Source organism: Sarcophilus harrisii, chromosome X (assembly GCF_902635505.1).
Source record: "Sarcophilus harrisii chromosome X, mSarHar1.11, whole genome shotgun sequence".
Taxonomy (NCBI): Eukaryota; Metazoa; Chordata; class Mammalia; order Dasyuromorphia; family Dasyuridae; genus Sarcophilus; species Sarcophilus harrisii.
The window spans coordinates 74,672,606-74,688,566 of NC_045432.1; the positions used below are offsets into that span (position 1 = coordinate 74,672,606).

The 15,961-nt window shown below is 46.4% G+C and overlaps 1 protein-coding gene across 2 annotated transcripts; it reads right to left on the reverse strand.

Moving 5' to 3' along the window:
* Positions 1 to 8,694: 8,694 nt before the first annotated feature.
* Positions 8,695 to 14,961, reverse strand: AGTR2 (angiotensin II receptor type 2). Of its 2 annotated transcripts, XR_004230491.1 has the most exons (3): positions 14,753 to 14,961; positions 10,981 to 12,737; positions 8,695 to 10,936 (listed from the first exon to the last, which is right to left on the reverse strand). XR_004230491.1 is itself a non-coding variant. In XM_003774923.4 (2 exons), the coding sequence occupies exon 2, from the start codon at positions 12,725 to 12,727 to the stop codon at positions 11,576 to 11,578; it is 1,152 nt and encodes a 383-aa protein (XP_003774971.1). In that variant the 5' UTR covers positions 12,728 to 12,737; positions 14,753 to 14,961; the 3' UTR covers positions 8,695 to 11,575. The 2 variants fall into 2 exon arrangements, 1 of the variants encoding a protein (XP_003774971.1); XM_003774923.4 differs by having other exon boundaries at positions 8,695 to 12,737.
* Between the last annotated feature and the right edge of the window lie 1,000 nt (positions 14,962 to 15,961).

The following is a 15,961-nucleotide window of genomic DNA, read 5'->3' on the forward strand; positions in this document are numbered from 1 at the left end:
CCCCGGGCCTCCCACCTCCTTGCTCCTTGACCACCGAAAGTTTCTAACATATACCTCCTCTGACACAGAAATACTATTCTCTGGGGTAGGCCACTGCCTCCCCTTCCACTACTCCCATCCTCGTCCCTTCCCTTGATTCTTCACTTGCACTACCTCCCTCTTGCCAAAGCAATAAAGGAATCATTATCCTTTGACTCGTCTCCCATGGGCTTGACAGAAGTATATCTTCTACTCCTCTATTCCATGCTTCCCTTCTCACCATTTATGCGACCTCCCATTTTTTCCCACAAAATAATACTGCTAGAGGGGCCTCAAAGACATCATTTCAGTTCTTCTCCCTTTACTTCTCCTACCCTTCTAGAGCCCACTTCTCTTAACTTGGTACTCACAATTTTACAGACCGAGTCCCCAGTGGGTGACTTCTTTCACAAGATCCAGGATGCATCCTGGGAGTCTATCCTCCTAAATTTGAACTCATGAGCCCCCACTGGGGATCCTCCTACCAAGCCAGCCAGGAGACACAATTAACTAGGTGACACAGTAGAGAGAATGCTGCGCCTGAAGTCAGGAAGACGTGAATTCAGTCTTGTCTCCGATACTTACTACTGGCATCCTGGGAAAGTCATTTAACCTTTGTCTGCTTCAGTTTCCTCAGAAGGGGATTGTAATAGTATCTGGCTCCCAGGGTTGTCATCAGGATCAAATATTATTTCAGGTAATATTTGTAAATTGCATAAGTGTGTGTTCCCTTCCCCTTCCCCTTTCCCTCAAATGAATAGCATTTCCTAATACGGGTGTGTGTGTGTGTGTGTGTGTGTGTGTGTGTGTATGAAGAATTTATATTGTTCAATTTTTTTTTGTCCCAGGTGACTCTTTGTGGCTCCATTTGGGGTTTTCTTAGCACAGATACTGGAATGCTTTGCCATTTCCTTCTCCGGCTCATTTTACAGATGAGGAAACAGAAGGTGTTTTCCTGACTGCAGGCCTGGCACTTTCTGCTGTGGCACCTAGCTGCCCATAGATTTGGATTTTTTATATAGCCATAAAACCCAGCTCTCCCCCAAATGCACAGAGAGTCCTTGGGAAGAGTGAGACCAAATCTGGGAATTCAATAGTAGCATCAATCTCTTATTTTTTCAGCTTTTTTGGTATTCTTCCTCGCCTTTTAGGGGAATCTTCCTCTTTCTTTTGCCTCTCCCTCTTCTTTCAAGCCCTCTGGGTGTCCTCAGTGACATCCCATAGAGAATATGAGCATCATCTGGATCCAGGTCTCTGGCCTTAACCTTTGGCAGTTGAAGACTCTTCCTAAAATGTGCTCTAAATTACTACTGAGCAGAGAAATGCAAATTAAGGCAACTCTGAGATACCACCACACACCTGTCAGATTGGCTAGAATGACAGGAAAAGATTATGCTGAATGTTGGAGGGGATGCGGGAAAACTGGGACACTGAGACATTGTTGGTGGAATTGTGAATACATCCAGCCATTCTGGAGAGCAATCTGGAACTATGCTCAAAAAGTTATCAAACTGTGCATCCCCTTTGATCCAGCAGTGCTACTACTGGGTTTATACCCCAAAGAGATCATAAAGAAGGGAAAGGGACCTGTATGTGCACGAATGTTTGGGGCAGCCCTCTTTGTAGTGGCTAGAAACTGGAAACTGAGTGGATGCCCATCAGTTGGAGAATGGCTGAATAAATTGTGGTATATGAATGTTATGGAATATTATTGTTCTGTAAGAAATGATGAGCAGGAGGTTTTGGGGGGACTTACAGGAACTGACGCTGAGTGAAATGAGCAGAACCAGGAGACCATTGTACATGACAACAAGATTATACAACAATCAGTTCTGATGGACGTGGCTCTTTCCAACAATGAGCTGATTCAGGCCAGTTCCAATGGTCTTATGATGGAGAGAGCCGTCTGCCCCCAGAGAGAGGACTGTGGGGACTGAGGGGACCACAAGAGAGCATTTTCCTTCTTTTTGCTGCTGTTTGCTCGCATTTTGTTTTCTTTCTCATTTACTTTCTTTTTTTGATCTGATTTTTTTTTTGTGCAGCAAGAGAATTGTATAAATATATTTACATATATTGGATTTAACATGTATTTTAACATATTTAACATGTATTGGACAACTTGCCAGCTAGAGAAGGGAGTGGGGGGGGGAGGAGGGGAAAATTTGGAACGCAAGATTTTACAAGGGTCAATGGTGAAAAAATATCCTTCCATAAGTTTTGAAAATAAAAACCTTTAATAAAAAAATAAAGAGATCATAAATAATAAAAAAGGAGATTATTCCCAGATGAGTTTCTTCTCCCTAGTCATCTTTCCTTCTGGCCTCATACTCTGTTCTCTTCTAAGCCGTGACTTCCCCAACTCTTCTGCTCATCTCCCCGTCTTCCTTTCTTTCCCACAGCCAGGCAGAATCAGTTTCTGAAGCCCTCAACTCTGTGAGAAGCAGCAAACACGACCACGGGGAGGGACCCTCCAGCTGGACCCTACTGCCCATTGTCTGTTCATCTTCCCAGGTGTGAGAAATCCGTGAGGCACCCGGAGCCCGAACTCTGGTGTTCAAGTTCTCTGGAGTTAAGTCACAAGCTCACGCGTGGGCTTGGTCTTGAGGAGCTGTCTTTTATCTGCCACATAACAGCTTCCTTCTGAAGTCTGCAGGTGGCACATGATTTTCAAAAGCAACTATTCGGCCATTTTCCCGATTCCATGATCCTCTGCATTTGTGTTTTTAGAGAAGGGGAAGAAGGTAACCAAAAGGGCAAGAAAGAAGGTCAAAGAAGGTATCTTGTATGAAGCAAGAGCTTGGAAGATCAAAACAAAGCATGGGGATGTGGGTCCATGTGAAGCCTGAGCCACGGTGGGCCAGTTAGCTCCTTCTCTGAGAAAGGAGGTAAACAGGAGGGAATGAGTCGATGGGTGAAAATGCAGAGACATCTTGCTGACAGAGAGAATGGAAGTTGGACAGAGCTCACATCAGTTTTTGAAAAGATTCAGAGTAAGGAGCAACATCACCAGAGAGACCACCCGGGCCTGGTTTCATGACAGCGTCCGGGCATAGCCTTGCATCCCTCCTCCTCTCAATGGGCTCTCACTCAACACTTTTTAGGAGTTTGCAGAAGTCTAGGATTCATTTCCACTGGAAGGTGGTTCTGTCCTGGTCGGGGATTCTGGCTGTGGCATTTGTACACTGGGAAATGACAGCGTGGGAAGGCCTAGGTAGACAGAGCTTCTGTCTCCAGTTTGCACAGATTTGGGGCTAGCCGGGAAGGGAACCCATGTTTTGGCGTTTCCTTGGGATGAGATGTGGTACCTTTCCAACACTTTAAAATCTACAGAGGACTTCCCTCCCTCTTGCCCTGGGAAGTAGGCAGTACAAGGATTATGTGGCCCATGATACAAATAAGGAAACTAAGGGAGGACTAGTGGTTTGCACAGAGACCCCCCGCCGGTAAATGGGAATTAAACTCGACTCTCTCAACCCTCGGTCCCGATCTCCTTTTGTTTCTCTTTATGTGGCCGTTAGCCCTTCTTCAGGAATGTGCACGGTGTTAGGCCGGAACTCAATAGCATCCTGGGAAGGATTTGAGCGAGCCATAAATTGATACTATTCTTGGCGGTCCCGATATTTGATGGCCAGCTTGTCTGAATCTGTGTCCAGTAGTAGGGAAAATCTGAAATTGAGTCTGTGCTTTTAATAAAAAATAAATAAATAAACACGTGGAAAGTACTTCTGCCCAATGGCAGCTGGCTGACGTTGGCACGGCCCTTTGAATCACTGTTCAGCTGCCATCTTGTGGCAAGCCGTAGACATGGCAAGAACCTCAGCAACTCCTGGCCAGAGATGGAACCCCACAGGGGAGAACTGAGCAAACCCAAGCTTTTTATTTTACAGAGGGAAAGACCAAGGCCCAGAGACATGAAGCTGAAAGTCCCACTATCCAGTCCACATTTCATTCCCCAAATCAGAGGGTTGTTTTTTAGTTCTTTTTTTAATTATTGTGTTTTTCAGTAGTTCTATCCAGGTTTAAAATGAAGGGGTTAGACTGAAAGATGGCCTTTCCTTTCAGGGCTAAAACACTTCCTGCACTTTTCTCTCTTCCCCAAGCTGGACGAAAGGCATATTGATTTAGACATCTACCCAGAACTAGGACGGGGAGGGGGCAACTTGAGCTTTGTCTCAGGGTGCCAAATCTCGAGGGGGCTTGGTTTAGAGCGCATCCCTGGCAGTTTCAGGCTCTGGGCTCCATCAAAATAGTGCTAATGTCTACCTGTCTAATGTCTATACCTAATGTCATATACCTAAGCTTTGGCTTAGCACCCCTGACCTCCAGTGTCCTTCTCTCCATGGTGGCCATAGTTGGTACCAATGATTCATTAATATATGAATCTCTCAGCTAAATTAGGGCAAGTTCCTACCCTGCTCTACTCCCAAAGGATGGCATTATGGTCCAGATCCTCCCTGTGGGACAGTGCCCGCCCTACTCTATGTGTCCTTAATGCTAAGAGAATGCACACCATGTCGGAAATCCTTCCAAGATTCCCCTCCAAGATGGAGGCGCAATGTGGTGTGGTCAAATGAGTGCCGGATTTGCACTTGGAAGAGACCTGGGTTCAAATCCTACCTTGGACTTTCCTTAGCCGTGTGATCCTTCCCAGATCACTTGACTTTCATGATGTTTAGTTTCCTCATCTGTTAACTGAGGATAAAAGTATCTGTCACAGCCACCTCCCAGGGCCGTGGTTGTGAAGCTCCAGGAGCATCTTGTGTCTGCACGAGGCTGGTGCAGGAAAAGGGTAAGAAGCCTAAAAGTGGTGGACAAAGGTCAATTACTATGCTTCTTGTGTGTGTGTGTGTGTGTGTAGTAGGTGTGTGTGTGTGTGTGTGTGTGTGTGTGTATTCCAGTTTGAGATACACATACAGTAAACTGAAGTCTTGAATCTTACACTCTTCTAATGAGCTCCCTTCCTCCACTGCCCTGTCCCAGAACCCCTCCTTGTTATTGACCTTTACTTGTGGCCTCTGACCTGACTTCCTTTTGCTTTAGAAGTGTAGAGGTCATCCAGGTTGCAGCAAGCTTTGGCTTAGCACCCGGTCTGCCTGACGTCCGGTGCCTTTCTCTCCATGATGGCCAGTCTTTCTGGGCCTGGGTCTAACGCTGACCAGGCTGCCCTTCCCCGCCCGGGAGCCCCACTCCCCCGATCTCTTGCCTCCATCCTTTGTAGAAGCTGGCCCCCCAGCCCTTTTTGTACTGGCTAGAAACTGGAAACTGAATGGATGCCCATCAGTTGGAGATGGCTGAATAAATTGTGGCATATGACTATTATGGAATATTATTGTTCTGTAAGAAATGACCAACAGGATGATTTCGAAAGGCCTGGAGAGACTGACACGAACTGATGCTGAGGGAAATGAGCAGAACCAGGAGATCATTATAGACTTCAACAACAATACTAGATGATGACCAGTTCTGATGGATCAGGCCATCCTCAGCAACGAGATCAACCAAATCATTTCTAATGGAGCAGGAATGAACTGAACCAGCTACGCCCAGAGAAAGACCTCTGGGAGATGACTAAAAACCATTACATTGAATTCCCAATCCCTATATTTTTGCCCACCTGCATTTTTGATTTCCTTCACAGGCTAATTGTACAATATCTCAGAGTCTGATTCTATTTGTACAGCAAAATGATGTTTTGGTCATGTAGACTTATTGTGTATCTAAGTTATATTTTGATATATTTAACACCTACTGGTCATCCTGCCATCTAGGGGAGAGGGTGGGGGGTAAGAGGTAAAAAATTGGAACAAGAGGTTTGGCAATTGTTAAAGCTGTAAAGTTACCCATGCATATAACCTGTAAATAAAAGGCTATTAAATAAAAAAAAAAAGAAGCTGGCCCCCTGTACATGTCGGTACATACTTGTGTGTGCCCATTAATACCCTTCCATGATTCTGCGTGCCCATACATAGCAACATATGCCCATCCATGTCCATACACACCCCATACATGCCTGTGCATGCCCCTGGATACAATGCCCATAGATACCCCCGTGTGTGCCCGTGCATGCCCATACATGGCTATATTTGCCCATATGTACCCCCTTCCATACCCCAACATGTCAATACATGCCTTACTTGCCCATACAGCCCTCTGCTTCTCTCCTTCCTTACCTCTGCTTCCTAGAACCGCCATCCAGCTTCAGGGCTCAGCTCAGTGGCCATGTGTACCCCAGGGTACTTTCCTCATCTCTCCCTCCCCCCTTATCAGTACCATTCCCTTGCCCTCTCCCCGCCCCTTAACGATCCCACATTCTCCCTGCCTATACTTCTCATTGGTCATCTGTCCACATTTCCCTCCATAAAACATGAGGTCCTTGAAGACAGGGATCATCTCCTGGGGGTTTGGGCCTCCCAGGCCTGGGCAAGGCACCCGGGCCGGGGAAGACGCTTCATACACGCGTGCTGAGTTGCACTGAGCTGCCCTCTGCGTTCTGGCGCTGGCTCTGCCAAGTTATACCCCCACCCCCACTCCTGCGGCTCCTCAGGACTCGGCCTGGTTCTTTCTGCACTATATCAATCACTCGGTTTCTGCAGCTACCAACCCCCTCCATGGGGCATCATGGTCTCTGGGGACCTCAGCCCTTTGATTTCACGTTACCCTTTCGCCACTTTTGTGTGTGCCCCCAAACCTGGGGCCTGGCCCCCGGCCTCCCTACCCAGCTTGTCTCCCGTCTGTCTCCCGCAGGCAGAATCCAGGCCCCGGATGTCATATAGGAGCTATTTAGCTCTGTGTCCTCATTTCTTTCTTCCTGTGATCACAGAGAAACTGAAATTGGATTTAAATCCCAGCTTGGACACCTACTAACCCCGTGACCTTGGCCCAGTCCTTTGTCCCTCCATAGACTTCAGATTCCACATTAGTAAAATAAGCCTAAGACCCACTCTTAAAGTGAGGCTCAAAACTCACGAGATCACGGGTGTCAAAGTGCTCTCTGAACAGTCCCATATGAAGGGAGACTATAACAAAGGGACCGTAATCTCTATTGGGGATCAGAAGACCAGCTCAGAGTCCCTGCTCCGGCCGTCAGGGCCTCCGTTTCCTCGTTTGTAAAAGGAAGGATTCAACTAGATGACGTCTCAGGTATTTTCCTGCTTGAAATCTGAGAAACTTTGATTTTGAAAATATTAAACCAAAAGCCCCTCATGAGTCCGTCAGCCAGCATTGAAGTGCTGCTGATTGTGGGGGCCCCGGCAGAAACCAAACGTCCCTGTGCATCGGATAACCCCCAACGACAGCAGAACCGTCAGTAATGAACTTAGTTACAGTTGGTGCATTCTCATTAAGAAGGCTCAGAGGTGGGAGATATATTTCTATATGAAAATAACTTGTATGAAAGGTTAAATGGTGGAGTCACTCGGTGGAACTACTGGTTAAATGAGGTACCAATGGATACTCTGATGAAGCCCTCCATAGATATTGCCTTCTTATTTAACGCAGGCTACTTTTATGCAAAGTAGAGGCTCCTTTCTCCATGTAGTCCTTTTGGAGTTCTTCTGCTACTTTTTATAGGCTTTCCCAGTCTCCCTCCCTATTAGACTGTTATTTGTCACTTCTTCCTATTTCTAGTATTGACTGCTTCTACCAATTCCCCATGATCCCCTTTTCTCCTCCCTCTCAATTCCTGCTCCTGACATGCAGCGTCTGGAAACAAGAGAAATGACTTTTTAAATTGCATGTTGAATACAAGCAAATGGTCTCTGAATAAAAGCCTAAATGTACTTTGTGTAAAATATATAGGTTTGGGGCTGTACATCTAAAATCTAAGAGGCAGCTTGGTGGCACAGTAGCCCTGAAGTCAAGAGGATCTGAGTTCAAATCTGTGTTTAACTCTTCCTAACTGTGTGACCCTGAGCAAGTCACTTAATCCCAATTGGGAAAGAAAGAAAGGAAATCTGAACCGTGGTGAGTGGAACATTATTCCACCAGCATTTATTTCAGCAAAAGCTGGGAACAGAAGTGCTGGACCATCTTTCTCTCCTTGAAGTCACAGGTGTGTACAGTAGAGAAAGCCATCCCAATCTAAGTCTTGGGTGAGAGCCCTTGGGCAAAGTCGGAGTGAGAGACAGACCCGGGAGAAACCGTCTAACCTGAAACTGCCCCAGAACATCTTCTGCAACCCCAGTCCCCAAGTAAGAACAAACTAAGTCAGTGGCTGGCTTTCTCCCATGGCTGTATTGTGCTTGAGAAGGTCCCAGTAAAGCTTTGCCTCTCTGGGACCCTCCATCAAGAAGAGTGGAATCCTAGGTGGGGAATCACCTACACCCCCTCCCCCACCTCTAGAGCAATGACGGGTTCAGAATCGCTCTCCTAGGTTTGCCCCATGTTCTCTAAAAACAGAAAGGCTCATGGGACCAAAGCCACTTGGCGTTATTGAGGCATTGGGGTTTTCCATCTTATGGGATATTGGTTGGCTGTATGTCCTTCAGACACCCCATTAAAACTATAACAGAACCCAAGTTTTACTGGCCTCTGACTGTACCTGCTCACGGTTTGAAGACGTTAAAGTATTCTTAGATACTTTTTGGAAAGTAACCAAGTGGGCCACCATTAATCAGGGGGCCCTGTTCTTGGAGAGTGGGGTGGACGCCGTGTGCTCACAAAATCACGAGATCCATGTATTATAGAACCCAAAGAGGGAGTTTATTTGATTTATTGATTTCAAATAATCACAAAAAATGGGATATTATAAAAATCCCAGTTGATATGGAGTATCTTTAAAGAAATATTTCATGAGTCCCTTGTATAATAGGTACTCGAATCTTTTTTTATTGATTACATTCTACATTTGACTTTCTACTACTATCCTGAATAATAATAACCATAATTCCCCACCCCCAAAAGAAGAACCTTTCTAGAGTAACAGTACTTAATAAATGGCACAATCTCGAGGAACACAAAATGGAGATCTGCGTCCTGAATGTCTTCATCATGACATAGACAAAGTTGGTTTCACATAAACTTTGGTGCGGTGGAAAATCGATTTTTTAAAGCATATAAATGTGTGTCTTCCCCTTCTTTTGGGCCATACGGGAAGAGCTGGGCTGCTGAGAGGTGATACACTGCTGAAGGGTTTGGGAAAGGAGACCATGTCATCGCATTCTCTCTACTTCAAAAATGGAAGTTGGCCCAGTCGCTGCTAATGAGAGAGAGAGACTCATGTGCAAAAGCTAAGGTCTCGCTTCACCCCCAGCAAATTCTCACAGGCGGCCAAAAATAAGGCACCTTTAGAAGATTTGTGGGGAGATCGGCATCGAGGTGCTGTCGATGGAGTTGTGAAAACCCCAGAGCATTCTGGAAAGCAATTTCAAATTAAGGTAAAACCAAAAAGAAAGGCAGCTAAGTCCAAGCCCTTTCGACCAGAGATGCTCCTGAGAGCCATTCGCCCCCGAGGCCAAATACACAGCATTTTCCTTTAAGCCCAAATATTCATCGCAGCCCTTTTTGGTGGTAGAAAAAAACTGGCCACAAAAGGTGCTCATCGATTGAGGGATGATTGAGGAATCATGGTACATGAATATAAATGAATATGTTCTACTTAATATAAGAACCACTAACTATGAAAAATTCAAAAAAAGCCTGCAAATACTGATGCAGAGTAAAGTCAAGAGAATCAGGAAAATAATATACACACTACAATAATATAAAAAAAAGAACAACCAAAGTATGACACTGTGTGATGAGGACCACGTGCGGCCTCGAGAGATGAGAAAATGTAGCACTCTCCCTTCTTTGTGGAGAAGAGGGATTGTGGGTAGAGACCACGTCAGACGTGGCTGATCTGTTGGCTCATTGCACTGAACTGTTTCTTCCCTTCTCCCTGGGTAGGGAGAAAGAGAGAAATGTATTTGGAAATGAAGGTGATGTGACAAGAAAAGATTATTTTTAAATGTTTCAAATAAAAATAATAAAGAATACACTATCAAAAAAGTTTCTACAGGTATAAGAAGCTTATAGCAATATCAATCTATATATCTCATCCATACTGATACAAGAGGATGAGCTGATACAGAATAATACCGGCGTATGTTAGCGATGGCCCCACTGCCGATCCGGGGAGGCGTGGGAGCCCTGGAAATCGGCGGCGTGCTGGATGGCCACGCTTCCGTGCTTTGGCGGCTCGTGTTTCCATCGAGGCGGCGGGCTCGTCCAACTCTCCTCATCCTTTGGGATCCTTAGCCCCGTCCTGCTCTGAAGCCGCTAAAGAACAGAGATGTCAGTAGAGTGGGATAACTGGAGTTTTGTCCTTTGGGTGCCAAATCACAGGGCACTACAGTACTCGGATTCTTTCAGCAAAGAAACAAGAGAGATTGACACTGAGTGAGAGAGAATTATTAGTGAAAATAACAGGTTTTGAGATGACAGGTGATGGTAAGCTCCTCCCTGACCCCGACCCTTGCCCCCACCTCCTGCAATGCCTTCTGGGACTTTTGCTACCTAGTTAGGAGCAGCAGAGCATCTGAGCTGCTCCTCGTTCTTGCCACGGGACTGGCCCACTTCCTTTTCTAGTCTGTTTCAGATGGACATGCTTCCTGGATATGGGCTTTATATGTCCCCTGTTCTCAAAGTGATTGGCTTCCTAGCAATTAATGAATGCCTCACCCAAAACTTTAGCAAGCAGAAGACAGCTGGGGGGGGGGGGTTGGTAGCCTTTTCAAAAGGAGCCCTCTTTGAACGGAGAAATAGAAAATGTAAGACCTGTGATGTCTATGTGGGTATCACCTCCCCTACCCCATCCCACCCGCCCCCACACAGACTCAATCAGAAGACCTTCATGAATTGCCCTAATAAGAAAAATAATATCAGCAGGTGGCCAAACCCCTGCTGAGAGTATATCTTTAAAGAAGTATTTATTGAGTACCTTGTATACAGTAGGTACTCAATAAATACTTGTTCATTGATTACAAGTTGCCCTTGGAAAAAAGACACACAGCCCCTAGCCAAGACTGTGCTTAAACACTTTCCGGTTGAATAGGGCCTGCCGGTGATCCCCACTGGCAGGATCTTCAAGAACTCGGGCTGGGTCTTCCCCACGTCATGAGGAAGACTCCGGACTATGGGGGGAAATGTCGTGCTGCTTCCTGCAGAACAAGGAAAGAGGAAGAACTGGTCTTCACGTAGACCGTTCCACTCTGCCTGTCTACCTTTGGAGAAAACGTCCAGATAACTTCAAGGTCATGGGTCACTCTCACCAGGGAAGGCCTCACCCCAGGAGAAGTGGGAGGGACAAGGGGGATTTCCATTCTTTTCATCTTCTCCAAGAATCAGAAAGTCAATTTGGATTAGATTCTTCTCGGGCAGCTAGGTAGTGCAGTGGATAGAGCACTGGCCCAGAATCAGGAGGACCTGAGTTCAAATATGATCTCAGATACTGACTAGCTGTGTGACCCTGGGCAAGTCACTTATTTTTTTGCAAAAAAAAAAAAAAAAAGATTCTTCTTTTCCTAAAGCCATCAATTCTCATCCGTGGAAGCCGAAGTTGTCTGAACCGGGTCTGTCTTCATTCCATCAGGGTCTCCACTTCCTTCAGGGAATTCCCTTTTCTGGAAGACGTGCTGTCTCTGTTCTTGCGAAGCTGAGAGACCCTGAGCTTAAACAGGCGCCGGCATCTCTCCTGGAACTGGTTGCCCACGAAACAGTAGAGGAAGGGATTGATGCAGCTGTTGGCGAAGCCCATGCAGATGCCAAAGGGCATGGCGGTGTCGATGGCGGAGATCACGTCGCAGTTGGTGATGACGTGCAGCCAGGCCAGGGTGTCCAGGAAAGTCAAAACGTGGAAGGGGAGCCAGCAGATGACAAAAGCCAGAACCACCGCGGCTGCCATCTTCAGCACCCGGTCTCTCATCAACTGGTTCTTCCCAAATCCGCTGGCCTTCATCAGGTGCTTCCGGATGCCGGCGTAGCACGTGGCTATGAACACCAGCGGGATCACGAAGCCCAGCGCGTTCTTCATGAAGGCCATCCCCGCCGACCACTGGGAATACTTCTCGGGAGGGAAAGCCATGATGCAGGCATTCACTCCCAAGTGCTCGATGGGCTTGGTGTCTCGGAAATAAAATGTGGGCAGGGAGGACATGCAGGCCAGGCCCCACACCAGGGGCACGATGAATGACATCTGCCACGGGGTTCTTCTCTGGGACTGGAAGGGGTAGACCACGGCTTGGTACCTGTCTATACTCATGCAGGTGATGAAGAAAACACTGGCGTACATGTTCAGACACAGGAGGGCACTGGAGATTTTGCACATCACTGAGCCGAAGAACCAGTTGTAGCCGTAAGAGTAATAGGTGGCCCAGAGCGGCAGAGTGGCTAGAAACAGCAGGTCTGCCATGGCCAGGTTAAAGATGTAAATACTGGCCACTTTTTTGGGCCCCCGGTGGCAACAGAACAGGGAGACCACCACACTGTTGCCGATTAAACCGAGGACGAAGATGATATAGTAGAGGGCGGGGATGAAAGCTAAGTGGTAACCTGAGAGCTTCAGCAAGCACTTAGCTGTCGAAGCGTTATTGTTGGACGTGTTTATGGGCCCGATGTACGGATCGTTCACCATCTTTTCGCTTTCGAGGGAAGCCGGGTAGTTGCTCTTGATGGCGAATGGGGTCAGTGAACTGTCAGCCTGAAACCTTTGTGAACTCAAGTCACTGGTCATACTCCTCCGCCTGAAAACCACAAAAAGCAAAATCACTTAGAAATCTTCGGCTCTCAGGGCAAACTTTGAAGTTCCTGATTTACCAAAAATCGTTAATGTCTGCTAAAAGGGCAAGGAGTGAAATCTAACAAGGCTGCATTCTGCCTTGGGGGGAAAAAGGGATTAATTCTTCTGAGGAATCATTCTGAATTGTAAAAGAAAAGGGAGGAAACTGTTCATACCCTTTGATCTGGCAATCCCAATGCCGGGACTATACCTGGAAAATAATTACACCCCCTAAGAAGTGACGCCCAAAAGAAAAGGTCCATATTTCCCCACCCATCTCTAGCGACGCTTAATTGTAGCAGAAAACTTGGAGGGGGGGGGGGGGTTCAAGCCCTGGCTTTGGAGTCAGACTCCATCAGGTCTTGAATCTCAACTTTGCCATATAGCAGCTGCACAATCCCGCAAATCGCTTTCCCTCTCTGGGGATCAGTTTCCTCATTGTCACATGAGGGAGGGGCAAACCTCCGGGGGTCATTCCATCTCTTAAAACACGCTATTAGTCTATGAAGTTGTCCGACAATCAGAAAATGTCAATCATGTCATATGCAAAAGGCATCAATAAATCAGGCAGCAAGGTGGTACAAGGTGGGCAAAAGTGCCCGGCCTGGGATCAGGAAGTCTCTTCCTCCCGAATCCAAATCCGGCCACAGACACTTCCTGACTATATCTAATCTAGGGGAGGTCACTTAAGCCTATTGCCTCAATTTCCTCATCTGGAAAATAAGTCAGAGAAGGAAATGGCAAACCACTCCAAGAGCTTCACCAAGAAAACCCCAGGGGGGGCGTCACAAAGAGTGGGACGTGACCGAGCCACAGCAACCTCCATAAGACTTTGTGTAAAAACAAAAAGAATGGGTGCAAATCTCAGCCCTGCCTTGTAATTTTGGACAAGTGGCTCACTTTCCTCATTCAAGGTCCCTTGCAGCCCTGTTCATAATTCTGTTTCTCAAGGGAGAAAAGGCAATATTTTCTCAGACACAACAAGAGAAAAAATTGAGATTCACACATCTTAAAGATCGAAAAGAAAATACCAAGGAAAAAAGCAGTTTCTTCTCTATCCTTTCTCTCTCCTTCCTCTGCCCTATTCACCATCACCCCCATTCCTCCCCCCCCCACAACCCCCCTCACCGCCTTTCATATTTTCCACAGGCTTAAAGAAAACGAACTATTTAAGAAGATTAGCTGTGGAGGAAAGTGTACAAAACAACAACTCCCAAAGAAGCAAAGCCGTGTCTCAAAGAGCCTGGTCCACACTTCTTCCTCTCCATACGGTCTCTGGCCACCACAGAGCCGCCTGCTCTAACCCGAGAAAAAGCTCCCCTTACGAGTTCCCATAGGCAAATATTTTCCAAACCTTGAGAGAGAGCTGAGTGGGGGCAAAAGAAAATAAAGCGGGCAAGGCTGTCGTCTCGGGATCAGGTAGCCGGTGGGAAAATGCCATTTGGACCATCTCAGGTTCATTGAGCCATCTCTGAAAAGTCCTGAGACCCGAGCCACACATTTTCATGTCACAAATCTATCAGTGTCTCTTTACTATGCTGCTGTTATTATGGAATCGAGACAAAATTAAAGGTAACTGAGTCCCCGGTATTCCTAGGAGAAACCTAAAAAGCACCCAGAACACAGTTTGCAAGCTCAAAATATAGTCAGCTCTCAGCCAAGAAACAAAGAAAGTCATTTGGGGGACAGTCCTTCGAGTGCCCTTCGAGTGCCCTGACCTAACTAAAGCATCTGAAAACAACTAAAAAAAGTATCACTTGAAGGTCAACCAAGTTGAAAATGTAGTTAAATTAGCCTCCATCAGCTTCCCTAATTTCCTCCTCTCTTACAGTTTCAGAACACGGAGGCAATCTTTCCGATATCTGTGGAATACTGGAACAATTTGGATTTTTTAAAAAGCCAGTGATTATCTCAAAATATTATCGTATAATTTCCTTTATATTTCCCAGATTTAATTACATCTAAGTAGCTCCGACTTACCTTAAAAATGTAGGCTGGAAAAATATTCCCCGACTCTGCTGAGCTCTTCCTCTGGACTTCAGAACATAAGAGCTGCAGATCTCTGGTTTCCTTCTTAATATGTTCGGTTTGTCCACTGGGAGTCTTGAACCGACATAATTTGCTGGCTGACTTCTGAACACGTGCCAGCTTTCCAGAAATTTTTTTTTTTTGGCAGTAAAACATCCATCTGAAATTCTGCCGTCCCTGAATCATGAGAGCTCATCCAAATCAATCCCCCACCCCCACCCCCAAACAAAGCACACTTTCCACAAGTCCACAAATAATCTTGAAGTCCGTAGCTCACTTTAAGGAAGGAATAGTCCATTTGCTTCCATAATTGCCTCATCTCTTTCCTCCACCCCCCTCCATGTTTACAGAGCTGGGCAGGGGAGGGGGAATTATACAAACACCCCATGGTTCTGGATTCCCGAGGCCCCTGGCAATTCGCATCCTTGAAATCCTCACTCATATCTGCTAAGATGGAACGTTATGATCGGATTTGAGAACTAGGCAAAAGGTACCATCTCAGATACAACCTGTGAGGGTTCTGTTAAGTAAACACAAATCCCGCTAGGCACTGGAGAGGCAAAACCCAAACACAGGATCGGGCACGTTACATCGGAAAGGGGCCGGGAGGGCCGGGACCTGCTTTCAAAGCCCACCGTGGCCTCCTCTTGCCTCTGTGACCTTGGCCACTCTACCGTATCCTCCTAGGCAAAAACAAGGCAGTCTGAACTCCATTATCTATCATTCGCCGCCGGGATTTGCCCAGAGTTTTGCCCAATTGATTTTATTTGCCGGGTCGTGCTGTTTCCCCCCAGCTCAGCTAGTCTTCCCTGCTTGGAGTTAAAAAGCAATTTCTTTAGGAAGACTTGACATGTACCAGGTGGAGAAAAGAGGACCTGAAGGAGGGGGAGATGATTGGCAAGTGATGGAAAGGCGATATTCACACACTGTGTTTTTTCTCTGATTTCAAGTTAGAGGATTAAGAGAGAAAACTCCCAACTTCTCGGGGAGGAAAGGAAAGCTCCCACCCCCCACCCTCCCCACCCCTTCAGCCTCATGGCAAATATGTCCATTCATTTTACTCAATTGTATTTGTTATAAGAAAGAGTTAGGGGAGGGGGCAAATCATTGCAAAGCCAGGGTGATATCAGAACACATTTATCTGAAAAAGGGAGAGAGAGA